General features: G+C 54.6%; 1 protein-coding gene across 17 annotated transcripts in view; it reads right to left on the bottom strand.

Moving 5' to 3' along the window:
• ATP2B2 (ATPase plasma membrane Ca2+ transporting 2) overlaps window positions 1–14140 on the bottom strand; it is a 351445-nt gene that overhangs the window by 25615 nt on the left and 311690 nt on the right. For all 17 annotated transcript variants that reach the window (XM_023619749.2, XM_023619742.2, XM_070236860.1 and 14 more), the window contains 2 exon segments: window positions 5902–6143; window positions 4779–5013 (listed from right to left, as the gene is read on the bottom strand). In XM_023619749.2, the coding sequence (XP_023475517.1) occupies window positions 4779–5013; window positions 5902–6143 (477 nt within the window).

Below are 14140 nucleotides of genomic sequence, written 5' to 3'. Positions count from 1 at the left end.
TGGGGTGTTTGAGATCCCATTCACATGACTTAGTGTCCTCACAACGGCTGTACCAGGGCCGCAGCCCCTGCCGTCCCTGGTCCCAGAGGACAGGGAAGAGCCACGGTGATCTTGGGAACACATACTTTATCTGGCTCCTGCTTCAAAAGGACTAACTTCGGTTATGTTGGTTTCAAAGATGCTTGAGTTCTTGGAGTCGGAAAGAACTTTAGGTCATGACTCTGACCCTCTAAGGATTACTGCCTGGATCTCCTTCCATGCATTCCCCACAGATGGTCGACCGGTCTCAGCTTGCATGCCTCTGATGACGGGGTGCTCACTCTCTCTAAGGCTGACTGCTCCATGGTGGAACGAGTCTATCGTATCCTTTCACATAATCATTCTTTTTTCAAATAAGAGAGCAGTTACTCGGGGTCAGACCTGTCCTCTTGTATGGAGACAGGGTCTTTGCTAAAGGTCTATACAAAGGGCTCCAGGAGGGCACTGTCACTTTAGAAGGAAGTGGATGGGGAGGAGAAATCCATAAGAGCTTCCTGGAGGAGGGGCTGTTTGAGCTGCTTCTGTTCGGCCAAGAGTAACTGAGGCTCCGGTGCCGGGTACTGTGCCCAGGCTGGGGCTCCAGAGATGACCACTTCCCTGTGGTCCTGGCTGCACAGGAGAGAGGGTGGGAAGCGTGACCCGGAGGGCCCGAGGCTGAGGGCTCTGGAGGCTGCAGTCTGCCGATGGCTCAGAACGCCCGCAGGGCCGGTGCCTGGTAAATGTGGGGCCTCGTGGAACGTCTCTGTGCTTAAGTCCCTCCAGGCCTGACCCGGGACCCCTGGTTTCACACAGAGCCGGGAAATGGGTTCGGACAGCGACATGCAAACCCTTCACAGTTTAGCTCCAAGCTTTATTCTTCACTCCTTCACCCACTCGGCAAACGGCTGTCGCCCCTCGAACTGTTCAGGGCGCCGAGGATCCAGAGACAATTAAGATTCAAGCCCCAGAGCCGCTGGTCTGGTTGAAATATGCTTTCCACGTAGATAAACTGGCCGTAAAATTAAAACATGAAAGATTCCTTCTTTTGCTAAAATTATCCTGGATATTTCTTGCTGAGGAAAAACAGCCAGGAAATGGGTGCTTCCTGTTTTCATTAAATAAAGGCTTTTAAACATCTGTTGTTTCTGGTGACAGCCGTTGTCTGTGACTCCGAGGGCTCCCAACGCCCCCGGATAACCCGGGAATCCCAGAGCTGCGCTGTCCTCACGGCTCTGTCCTCACGGCTCTGACCAGCCTCAGAGACCGTGCCCCCGGGGGTGTCAAGCCTGCTCTTATCTGTTCTCTCCTTTGTCTTCTCGAGGGAGGAGGGCAACGTGAGACTCACCCCCTTGACAGATGGGGAAACCGAGGGAGGCAATCTGTCTGGCGGCAGCTGAAAACGAATCTGAACATGCCTGTAGGTGCCTAGAGGTGGTCCGGGCCGAGATGTTCCCCCTGGTCTGCCTCTCAGCTGCCCAGGAGAACCTCACACAAACATGCTCAGTAGACATGGACACTCCTCAAAGGTCACCCAGGAGACTGTCACCAGCTGCCTCTGAGGTGGGAACTGGGGGCCCTGGGTGGCCTGGGGGCTCCCTTGCCCTGTCTGTGCCACTGGATCATTTGAATTTGGCTCCAGGTGCACAGATCGCCCAGCCTAAAACAAAGGAACAAACAGGAAACCGCACCTGCCGGCCTGCTCGGCCCTGCGCCCACCCCTGCCCCCCGGGAGACGCTCGCCAGGTCAGAGCTTTTATCCTTTCAAGTAGTGGCACCAGTAACCTTGCTGTGTCCCCCACTTGTGAATGTCCAACTTTCTCTTTGTTCAGATGGGGAAACTGAGGCCTGGGGAAGAGATGTGCCTGAGGTCCTCCGTGAAGGAGTGGCAGGGGCCGGACTAGAATCCCTGTCCCTTGGCTGCTGTGTCACCTGAGTGAGTCACTGGTCTCCAGCACAGCTTACAGCTTCTAAATCCACATCCTGGAGGGGCCAAGGGAGAGAGGAGGTCACCAACACGGATGCGCTGACGGAGGAAGTGAAGGAAAGTGTGGGCAAAACTTCTGGGCAGCTGGCTCCGAGCGTCAGGGCTTAGATGGGACCTGAGGGGCACCAAGGCCCACCTCCCGTTGTACAGAGGAGGAGAGCGAGGGGAAGTGCTTGTCGGGGTGGAGTTGGGGCTGGGATCCAGGCTCCCTTCCTCCAGCACAGGGCGAACGGGCTGCCTGTCCTCCCGGAGTCTGTGCCTGAAGCCAGCTTCTCTGCAGGATCCTGTGTCACCAGAAGAGGCCAGGGACCCAGCCCAGCCCCCCTCGGGGCCTCCCTCTCCTCCACTCCCCCTCCTGACTCAGAAATGTTTGTCCTTTCATTTTGCAGCACCGGGAGGAGGCCCCGGGCCAGGAAGGCAGAAAACCTGCTCTCATCTGGCTTTGCTCAGCCACTCACGGCAGGACTTCGGGACGTCACTGTCCCTGTTTCGGCCGCAGTGTTTTCATCTGCGAATTGGGAGTGTGGGGAGGGGTCGGGACAAGACCAGCAGCTCAAACCTTGAGTCGTGCCCCTTTAGTGGGCTGTGAAATCAGTTTAGGGGGTGGGGACCAGCGTTTAGTAAAGACAGAGAGAGAAAAATCCACATTACTTTGTGAGATTCTTATTTTGGTTAAGCGTGTGTTTACTGAGTCATGACATAAAATACATTTCTTGTTATTGTGGATCATGGCCAAAAAGAGTGTGTGTCCGATGCTGTCTTCCACCCCACCTCAGGGGCTCCAGGGTGCAGGGCCAGGAGCTCTGGGCGTGGGGCTGGAGGGGGCTCTGGGGAAGGCAAGGATGGGCGAGCCAGGCTGGCTTCATGCACCGTGCATCTTGTCACCTGAAAGGTCACACATCGCAGCACAGCCTGAACCCATTAGCAGCTGGTAATGAGCAGGCACCCCACAGGCAGGCGGAGCAGACAGCCTGTCTGTCCAGTGAGAGACGCAGCCGGCAGGGAACTGTGCATGGGCTGTGGTGACAAGCACCAGGGGCATGAATCGCCTCTGCTGTTTTAGGCTCTGGGTAGCAGTGAGGACGCCTCTGTGTGTGTGTGTGTGTGTGTGTGTGTGTGTGTGTGTGAGATGAGCACCAGGCATGGTATTGGAAGACTGGGGTTCAAGTCTCATTCATTCTCATTCACTCATTCCACAAACACTTACTGAGCACCTTCCACCGGCCAGACTCGGTAATAGGGGCTGTTACATGTCACTGGATCCAGGGTAATGAATTTATTGGGAAGGGGCATAAAGGAAGGGGACCTACATTTATGGGCCACCTACCTCATGCTGGACACTCTGCCTGTTGCTTCTAAGTATGATGTGACACCTCACAATATCCCAGAGTGTGTGTGTGTATGATACTATTATTATCCCCAGTCTACAGATGAGGAAATGGAGGCTCAGAGAGGTTATGTAACTGGCCCAAGGTCATAGAGCCAACAATGCTGGGACTTGGGATCCCAGGTCTGTCTGATGCCTGAAGTCCCATTCTTGACCCTCTCCATGCTGCCTAAACATGAAGGTCCCCGTCTGCGGCCTTCTAATTTCCCTCGGTCTTTGGAAGGCAGAATCTTACAGCATGGGGGCCAGGAACTCGGAGAGCATCTTGTCTGCCTCCTTACACTTTAAAAAGGGGGAAACTGAGGCTCCCAGAGGAGCAGGGAACAGCCAGAGAGCTCCAGAGAAGGGTGTCAGGGCAAGTGAGGAACACTAGCCTTGCTCCTGGGGAAGGAAGGTGGCCCCGAGGGGCATCGTCACCAAATCCCATGGCCAAGGCCAATCTGGGCCCAGCCTGGGCCTGGCCGGGGACCCGGGTCTGGGCCCCGCAGCTGTGTTGGTCCTGGGAGGAAGGGAGGCTGGCCGTACTGAGGCATGCCTCGTGCCCGGGCTCTGCCCTCTGGGGCGCCACGGGAAAGCTGACTCACTCGGCCTGCCCACTGCAGCGTTGTAGGGGTTCCAGCCAGCTCTCTCCTCTTCCCATAGCCTCTCTCTAGCCTGGGCAGCCTGACTAACCACCAACGGCCATCCTGCCCCACCCCTGCAAACCCCAGCACGGAATTCTCGGCCTTTCCCGGTGATGCAGATTCAGCTCAAGAAGACTGGAGACCCGCGGGGAGCTGAGCACCCCAATGAGTGTGTTATTACATGGCCTGCCTCCATCCTTACGGGGCGGGGCTGCCGTCATGCCCTTCCCTTCTGCCTTCAGCTAACTTTCTAGCTCTGTTCCCCTGGAAACCTGATAAAGGCAGACTGCCAGCGGGGTCATGGGCGAGCTTGGTAGGGTAAACTGCATCCGGACGGGGATGACTCGAAATGCTGGTGAGATGCCGCACTTGGGGGCTTCCTGAGTGTGGTGATCTTTGTTCCTGGGCATCTCCTGTGCAGGGACCCTGGAATCTAGGAGACTCTGGCTCCCATGGGGCAGGAGGCTTCTAAGGCAGGGCAGCCCCCATGCTTGTCCATTGAGTGCCAGGGGGCTGGGTGGATGGCTCTGGGACTGCCCCATGGTGGGGTAACGCCTGCCAGCAGGACGTGCATTCTGCCTTTTGTCCTCAGCAGACTGATGCCAAGGGCAGCCTATGCTGGTCTTAGGAGTCCGAGTGTTTAGAAGCAGGTGGAGTGCTGCAGGGAAATGTGGCTCAGAGAGGTGAGGCAACTTATGCCAGGTCACCCAGCAGGCTGGACTCCCAGCCTCGCCCCCTTCCCTGAGGCTGCTGGTAGCAGGCTTACCTCGGGCCGCACGGGGTCCTCGATGCCCACCACACAGATGCAGGTGAGGTCGTTGAGGATGTCATTCTCGTTGTCCCAGTCGGGCTCGGGGCTGCTGGGGAAGTCGCGGTAGGCCACGCAGATGGTGCGCAGCCCGTCGCAGGCCATGGGCTCGATCACTTTCTTCACCATCTCGTCCCGGTCTCGGGGCCGGAAGACCCGGGGCTCGCCTGCTCCACTGAGGATTTTGCAGCACCTGGGGAAGGACGGGGGGAAGATGGGGGAGGTCCGGCCAAGGGCCCAAAGACCCTCCCGCTGCCCGGCTCGAGCTCTCCCTCCGCCCTGCTGGCTGTGGCCGGTCATCCAGTGGCCGTCCAGCCCATCTCCCATAATGCTTCAGGACTGGTCCTGGCCACGGGGCCCCAGGCAGGGATGAAATCAGAACCAGCCAAAAAGAATCAGGCAGCCTTTTTCTTGCCATATCGGCCCAGGCCATTCAGCAAGATCTGCTTTATATTTACAAGATTTCATCTAAAGAAAACAGTTCCATGGCTAAAATGGTTTTCAAAGCTGTAAACGTGGGCCAGCGGTTCTTGACGCTGCCTGCACATTCGATCGGCTTGGGGAGCACTGAGTAAAAACCCATGTGTAAGCCCCACCCCCAAGGTTCCCGTGCAGTGTGTCCAGGAATCAGTGGTTCTTTAAAAGCTCTCTGGGGTGATTCCAATGCGTAACCAGGGTTGAGAACCACTGGACTAGACCAATCTCCTCCAGGTACGAGGGGGGAAACTGAGGCCCAGAGAAGGGGAGGGACTTGCTTAATTCTCGAGGCTTATTTCTGGCACCTGAGGTCAGAGGAGACTGGCTACCGCCAACCAACTCTATGCTAAAGTAGGTGAAATAAGGGAGATCTAACAGCGATAATGGGTAGAACTTCCTACCAGCGACTAAGGGAGGACGGAGGGAAGGGCTCTGAGGAATAGTAGAAAAAGCACCAGGCCAGGGGACCTGGAGGTGGTCCTGCTGTGGGACGCTGGGCAGGGCCCTCTTGGCGCCTCTGGGTGCCAGGTGGCCCCTCCAACCCGGGTCCCCCGACGGCCAGGGCTGCGTGACCTGGGGGTGCCCAGCTCCCGGCGCCACTTACTTCTTGAGCACGATCTCGGAAGCGCCTTTGCTGTACATGCGGAAGCTCTCGTCGGGCAGCTTGATGACGGTGCTCATGGACTTGCGCACAGAGTTGAAGGTGTACACTTTGTACAGCTTCTCCTCTGGCATCTGGCTGCGCACGGGCTCGTAGTCCTGCTTCAGGTCCAGCACGAAGCCCAGCAGGCCGCACTCCGTCTTGTTGCCCACCTGCCGAGGCAGGGCGCCCTCCTTCTCGGGGGGCTGCGGAGAAAGGCAGGGGTGGCTCACAGGAGGCCCCAGGGCTGCCGCCTGGTGGTCTGGGGGCTGGGGGAGCCAGTGCCAGCCCCGGCCGCCCCCCAACCCCCATCAGCAAGCCTTCTGCCTCCCCTGGCCCCCTCAGGCCTGCATCCCAGACCCAATCCTGGTTGGACGAAAGCAGTTAAGCAAGACCAGCTTTTTGAAACCTATGAACTGTTTCAAACGTAAAAACATGACAGAGGATAATAAAAGAAACAGTTGTGTATGGACCATCCAGCTTTATACTTAGCGTGAAGTCACGTTTGCTTCAGATGTTTCTTTTTTAAGAGGTAAAACCTAACAGATAAAGCTGAATCCCCCCCTTGTGTCCCTCCTCATCTGCATAACCCCCCACTTGTCCCAGAAAGAAACTATGCCTTCAATTTGGCATTAATCGTTACCCTGTATGGGTGGTTTAGCCCTTTATCTTGAGATAGTTCTAGAGTCACAGGCAATGAGAAATAATACAGAGAGATGTCACGCATCCTTCATCCAGTTTCCCCCGGGGCTCACCTGCTCCATGGCTTAGCACAATGTCACCAGCAAGATGCAGACACTGATGCAATCAGACCGACCTTGTTCAGAGCTCACCAGTTTTACATGCGCTCCTGTGTGTGTGTGTGTGTGTGTGTGTGTGTTTAGCTCTAAGCAAGGGCATCGGATATGTATGCTCCTGACCTCCACTGTCAAGACACGCAACAGTTCAGCCCAACGATCCCCGTGCCACCCTTCAGAGCCACAGTAACCTCACCCCCCCTCCCCCCCCGGCCCTGGCAACCACTAACCTGTTCTCCATCTCCGTAATTTTGCCACTTCAAGCATGTTATATAAATGGAACCAAACAGTACGCAACCTCTAGAGATCAGCTTCTTTCCACTCAGCACCATCCCCCTGCAACTCAGGCAGGTTGTTGCGTGTGTCAACAGCTTGCTCCTTTTCATTGCTGACTAGTATTTCATGCTACAGATGGACCGTCCCTTATAATTTCAAGTTAGGCTGAACCAAAGGCAACTGCTATTTCTGTGTGTCAGACTCGTCAAGCACTGTCAATTTCGCGTCGTTTAACCTCACGTATGTTGGTGTAGCTCTGTTTTGCGTGTTGAAAACTTCACGCAGGGAGGCTGTGCACATTCTTCTGTAACTTGCTTTACTCACATAACATTAAATTTTTGAGGGTTGTCCATGTTAATGGCACTAGTCTGTTCCTTTCTAACTGCTCCGTGGATCCCGTTCTATGAATGAGCCACAGTTTACTCATCCATGCTCCGGGTCCCTCCCTCTCCCCTTCTCTCCACTCACTCGTTCGGCACACACTCATAAGCACCTGTCAGGTGCTCTCTGCCAGGTGCTGGGCTGTGTGAGCACCACAAGCCCCTGCCCAGAGACCCTCAGCGAAATCACCGACCACACCGCCCAGCACCTCCCACCCACTCCTGTGCCTGCATGGACAGCGCTGTCTCATGCTTCTGGCCCCACCCCTCCCTGCCAGGTGCACTCCTCCTCGCCCTTCCAGGACCAGCTCAGATATCTCCTTGTCTTTGAAAACTGCTTCGTAGACCTGCCTCCCCCTGAGTAAAGAGTTGCATTCTTTTCCTCTCCAGGTTCTCAGGGCCAGCACAGATCCAGCACAGAGTAGGTGCTTCCTAATTGTTTGCCGGATGGCTCAGTGCAGATCAGGCTGGTGGGGAGGTGCAGGTTAACAGGTCAGAACAAGATCCCTCCATGCGGATGCTAAGGGTGGGATGAGCAGATGCCTGGGAGTTCACGTTTGCAGGTAAACGCACCTCCCACGTGCACCCCCCCCACTCCCGCCCCCGCCACCTATACCCACTCAGACCACTTATATAAAATTAACACGCAGCGACTCCTCAAAAGGCAGCTTTTGGAGCAGTAAAGACATCAGAGATAAACCCAAACCCCAGAGAGATTTTGAAGGGGAATAAACACCCATGAACATGCCTGTGTCCCCACCATCAGGGGCTTCTCAGACCAGCCCTGCACAGGAACCCTCCGATCCTCACCCTCAGCCTCCCTCGTATTGTTCCAGAGAGCAGCCCAGGCAGGCAGAAGATGGAGTCCAGAGGATGCCGGCAGGGCTGGGCTGTGAAGGGGACAGGACGGCAGATGCACATGCCCCTGGCCTACACCCCCTTCCGGAGTTAGGGCTTGGGCCCAGGGAGCAGACCTGAGCCCTGTGGGCTGGTGGGCATTGATAACAGGGTGGTCCTAAGACCCAGGGATTCATAGCCTTAGCCCCCAAGCTCTGGTCCTCAGTTTCCCCATCTGCAGAATGGAGAGGCTGGAGCATATGATCTCCAGCTAAGAGAAAAACCAACCCTCCCCTTCAAGCAGACGGTGGTGAAGGATGGTGGGGCATGACAGAGCTGCAGGCCCCTCAGCGCGGGCTCGGGAGCCGGGCGCGAGGAACGAGGCTCAGAAGGCCCTCCTTGCTCCCAGGCCCCGCGAGCTGTGTCCCCAGCCGCACGGGCCTCGGAAGGCCCCCGACTCCCACGCTCTCTGCTGGGACTTGATTTGGAAGCAGCGGAAGCTTCCATACAGCTTCCCATTTCTGACGTTTGGGAAAAGAAATTCTAAATGCTCCGCTTTGTCTCTGCAGCGTGCCGTTACACTGTGCTTTTAAAATTTATATATTAATTTACTTTTCTCTCTCTTTTTTTTTTTACAATTTTATAATTAACCTTCTGGTGATTTCCAGAGTTTTATGTATCTTCCACAACAGTTGTTCCCCCCTCCACTAATGAAAGAAAATGATGACACAGAGGACTTAAATAAAAATGCCTAATTACTTATTTGCCCAAGAGAGCGAGCGGCTATGCCTGCGAACAGCCGGCATTTTATTACCCTCTGTGAAATACTTTAATTTTCCTCTAAAAGGATTTCAAACAACCCATGGTTGCAAACGGCAGAGCTGCCTCCTCCGTAACTCGATTTGTTTCTGTGATCTTGAGCTCTGAGATCGCCCACGTGCAGTACTGAGAGGCAGGGACCCACCCTTTCTTGCCTTCGGCTTTTTTTATCTTGACAAACTCAGAGGTTTTGCTGTGACTGCAGACTTTCCAAGACCCTTCCATTTCCAGGGCTCCGATTCTGCAAAGGAGTTAAGGCGTTGGTTTTGAGGACAGGCATCGGGGCCAGGAGGGAAGTGACTTGCTCCCAGTCACAGGCCTGCGGAGGGTCAGGCCTGGGGCAGAGCGTCGCCCGGCACACTGCCCTGAGTCCTCTGGGAGTGCTGGGGGCAGCCACAGGCATCATTTTGAGGGGACAATTCAGCTCCCTTTTTGGGATGCTAGGCAGTGACTGGAGCTAAGATCAAGGAATGATGACCTGAAGACCTGCAAGTTGTAAGTAACACCTACAAAAATGAGACTAAAAAAACATGGCTGGCACGCACCACCTCACGCCGGGTAGGACGGCTGTCACAAAAACAAAACAGAAAACAGTAAGTGTTGATGAGGACGTGGAGAAACTGGAATCCTGTGTACTGTTGGTGGGAACATAAAATGGTGCAGCCACCGGGGACAACCGTTTAGTGGTTCCTCAAAAAGTTAAAAATAGAATTACCGTACCCAGCAATTCCACTTCTGGGTATGTACCCCAAAGAATTGAAAGCGAGGCTTGAAAAGATGTTTGCACACTCATGTTCAAAGCAGCAATATTCACAATAGCCAAAAGGTGGAAGCAACCCAAGAGTCCCGTGATTGGTGACTGGATGATGAAATGTGGTCTATACAAACAGTGGAATATTATACAGCCTTAAAAAGGAAGGAAGCTCTGACACACGCGACAACATGGACGACCTCTGAGGACATTATGTTGAGTGAAATAAGCCAGTCACAAAAGGACACACGTTGTATGATTCCACTTATATGAGGTCCCTAGATAGTCAGAAACACAGAGACAGGGAGGAGAGTGGGGGTTGCCAAGTGCTGGGGGAGGGGGAATGGGAAGTTAGTGTTTAATGGAGACAGGGTTTCAGTTTGGAAAGATGAAAAGTCTGGAGAGGGATGGCAGTGATGGCTGCACAGTGTGAATGTATTAATGACACTAAACTGTACACTTAAAATGGTTAAGACGGTAAATTATGTTATGTGTATTTTACCACAATTTTTTTAAAAACCTCAAAAAAACCCCCAAACAACCCAACAACCATGGCACAGTAAACTGTAGCAACTGCAACGTGATGATGTGGTTGAGAGGGCGTGAGGAGACAGTTTCTTGCTCACCGGCTGCCCCTGGGGCAGAGCCCCCCTCCGAGGCCCGGATGCACCACCAGCCTCAGCAGCGGCACCCATCTTCGCACGCCCACCTGCTCAGCGCTTCGCTACGCTCTTCCCGAGCATGATGTAGCAGTGTCCTTCCAGCTCCCTGGGAGGCAGGCTGCCACCACCCACCTGACAGTTGTGCACACGGAGGCCTGGAGGGGCCAGGTCACACTGCAGTAAGTGGCCGAGCGAGGAGCTCACCCCGGTGTCCTGGGCTCTGAGCCCGCCGCTGGCGCTCTCCCGGCAGCCCGGCCTCTCCTCACCAGCTTCAGAGACTGCCCGGTTAACCAGGTAACTGGGCAGTGATTGGTCTAGAGTCTAAGATGGGGGTTGGGGGGGTGTCTGTCTCGCTTATCTCTGCCTCCCACTGTGGGGTAACTGGTGAGCAACTGTCAAATGAAGAATTTTGTGTTTGTGTGTGGGGGGGTGCTGCCAACAGGAGGCCAGATGGGACGGAATTTTGTCAGAATTTTGGCTTCCAGAATTGTCATCTAAGGGCCTGCCTCCCCAGGAGCTTCCTGGGTGCCAGGCCTCCTGAGGAGCATGGGTGAGCCACGGGATCTCCCCCAGAGGCCACGAAGGCAGAAGATCAGGGTGGGTGTCCAGGCCGACAGACGGGGCAGGCTGAGATCCCCTGGGAAGCAGACTCCTAGGGGTCCTTCCCAAGCTCCCCAAAGCACTGTGTGTTTGTGTGTGTGTGTGTGCATTTGTGTGTGTGTGTGGAGTGTGTGTGCAGGTGAGGGGGTGGGATGCAGCGATGAACAGCTCTGTTAAAAATCAGAATTCCTCATCTGGGATTATTTGCTTTAAACTCTTCTCCCAGAGGTGGCGTTTGCAAAAAAACCGAAATCAAATCAGTTGTTGACCTCAACACAAAGGCCCCTGCCATTTCACACACCAGAACCACAGCCCACTACCTTCCCCGTTTAATGCCCTGCAAAGGCACTTCCAGAGCCTTCTTCTGGCGCCCCTGGCTTGGCCAGCGCCCAGGCGCAGAGCACAGCTTGACTCAGGGGACCGTGAGGCCCATTCGAATATCCAGTCGAGCCCTGGGATGGGGGACAGGAGACCTGAGCTCAACTAGAGTCACCCCCCCATTCCCCTAGGTGCTCTAGTTCTAAGATTTATGGGAAACACCATCAGGCAGGTCCTTCCTGCCTTTCGGGGGTTACTGGGGCTCTCGGGGGTAAGGCGCCATTGTGGTCACCTCAGCTTAGGATGGAGTATATTGAAGACCCGTGGTTTCTAACTAGGTCAAGTTTGGTTTACTTATTCAGGGAAACCATCCTGTTAAGAAAACCTTTCTTGCTTCTTCCCGCAGAACCGCTCCCCTGAGGGGGCTCCCGGAAGATTTGCCTTTCTCTCTATAGTTTGCGTTTCCAGAAATACGGCATAAGCTTCCCACAGTTCAGCCCCACAAGAGCCCACTGTCCATTTAATAATTCAGAGGTTAGCTGGAGTGCGAATTGGCTTTAGAACAGGTCTCGTGAAGTATGAAGGTAAAGTCCATGCAGGTGGGTTCAGTGCGCAGAATGAGCGCGGCAGAAAGGAGGACGTTCCCCACGAGGGCACAGCACCTCCCAAGTCCGAGGGAGCGGCTGGCTCCCTCTGGAGGCTCAGCTGGGGCTCCGAGAAGCAGCAGCGCGACGAGAAGAAGCTGGTGGAAGGCTTGACGTTCAAAGAGTCGGAGGTGACAAAGGAAATCTGAGGGTGTGCCAGGATTTCTGAGGCAGGGAAGCAATTTCTGACTAAAATACAATTCACATAGCTTCCCTCTGAGGGCAAGTTTACTTCCTAATGATCAGAAAGAAAGATGCTCCTGCCCGCCTCAGAAGGGATGGGGCGTGGCATTGAGGTGGGCCCCTGAGAAGGCACTCATGGGCCGCTTTTCCTGGCCTCCCTACTGGCAGCCTTGGTCCTCACACCATCCTCCACCCCTGCATGGGGGCGGTTCTTCTGAGCGCTGTGAGGAGAGAGCCTATTAAGGGCCCATCTGCTACCACCCGGCTCCCCACAGCCCTCCCGGCCTCACTTCTCAGCATTCCAGCCCTGCAGAAACGGCCAGGCCACCAAAGGCCACATTTCCTGAACGAGTCGTGCATCTTTGGGTCTCTGGTCTTTGCAGGGCTGTGCCCCTGCTGGGAATGCCCTTGTCCCCTGCCTGCTTGGTAAACTCCTCCAGAATTCTCTGGGCCCAACTCTGCCACTTGGTGGTTAGGAGCAACATTGGGCGGGTTACTTGACATTTCTGCAGTGCAGTTTTCTTAGCTGCAAGGTGAGAATGGTCATATTTGCCTTGATTACCTGGAAGGGATGTGGAGGGTCTAGCAAGACAGTGGCTGGCAAAGCAAACTACGGAAGAGAAGGCTCAGAAGTAATAATAGAGGTAATAAGAGTAATAACTGATGTGGACTGAGTACTTGCTACATGGTGAGCATTGTGCTGGGGCCCCACAGACATTTTCTCTTCTGATCTTCACAGCAGCCCTGGAAGTGCCTTGACGTGCAGATGCAGCCAGATGAGCCGGGCGTGGAGCTGTGGGGAGCTGCTCTGGCTCTGGACTGACACACCTGGGCTCTAATCTGGGCCCAGCCTCTCATCTGCTCTGGGACTCTGGGCACACTCTTTAACTCCTCCAAGCCTCAGTGTCCTTATATAGCAATTGGAGATGTGATGTCACCTACTTCATGGGGTCATCGTCCATGGCAACACGGGATAAGCACTCAGTAGTGAGCCTGGCTAAGAGATGTTACTGATTATGATTAATTGTATGCTCACTTTACTGATTGGAAAACAGAGGCTGGAAGAGGTTAAGTGACTTGCTCAGTGGTGGACCTGAGGTCTGAACTCTGATCTGTGGGACTTCAGAGCCAAAGCTCTTAACCATCACTTCCTGGATGGGTGTCAGGACACCTGGATTCTAATTCCACTAACCCACAGGTGACTTAGCACAAGTCTCTTCCCATTTCTGGGCCTCAGAGTAAAGTGAGGGGCCGGATCAGGTGGTCCCTAAGGTCTGTGAATCCGTGTACATGACACCCACACAACCTACAACCCACCCTTATAAATACTCATCTAGTTTTTTTTAGAATAAAAGGCACTAGCTAATTGGGAGGTCTCTGGAGGAATGCAGACTAGAGAGCTGAGGGCAGTTGTAGAATAGATGAGCTCAGTATGCTGGAGGTACTGCGAGAGAGAGCTGGTATTGGCCATGGGGCTGGGACTGGGGCCACAAGAACAGGAAAGCAGAACATACAGATAGTCCTGTCCTGAGCCTCTTATCAATTCATACTCATCCATACACCACCCACATATCCATCCATCCACTCATCCATTCATTCATCCATCCACACCCCCATCCATACGCCATCTGTCCAACCACCCATCCCCCATCCATCCACCCATCCATCCCCCATCCATCCACCCATCCATCCCCCTCCCATCCATCCACCCATGCATCCACCCATCCATCCACCCAGCCATCCACCCATCCATCCCCCACCCATCTACCCAGCCATCCATCCATCCATCCCCCATCCACCCACCCATCCACCCATCCATCCATCCCTCTCCCTACCTCGTCCTCATCTCATTAATTATACACCTGTACATTTATTCACCAACCAATTCACATACCTCATACACCCAAACAGTACTTCCCAAGAGCCTATGCCGGGG

The sequence above is a fragment of the Equus caballus genome, chromosome 16 (assembly GCF_041296265.1).
Source record: "Equus caballus isolate H_3958 breed thoroughbred chromosome 16, TB-T2T, whole genome shotgun sequence".
Lineage (NCBI taxonomy): Eukaryota > Metazoa > Chordata > Mammalia > Perissodactyla > Equidae > Equus > Equus caballus.
This window is presented reverse-complemented; position numbering and strand designations above follow the sequence as displayed.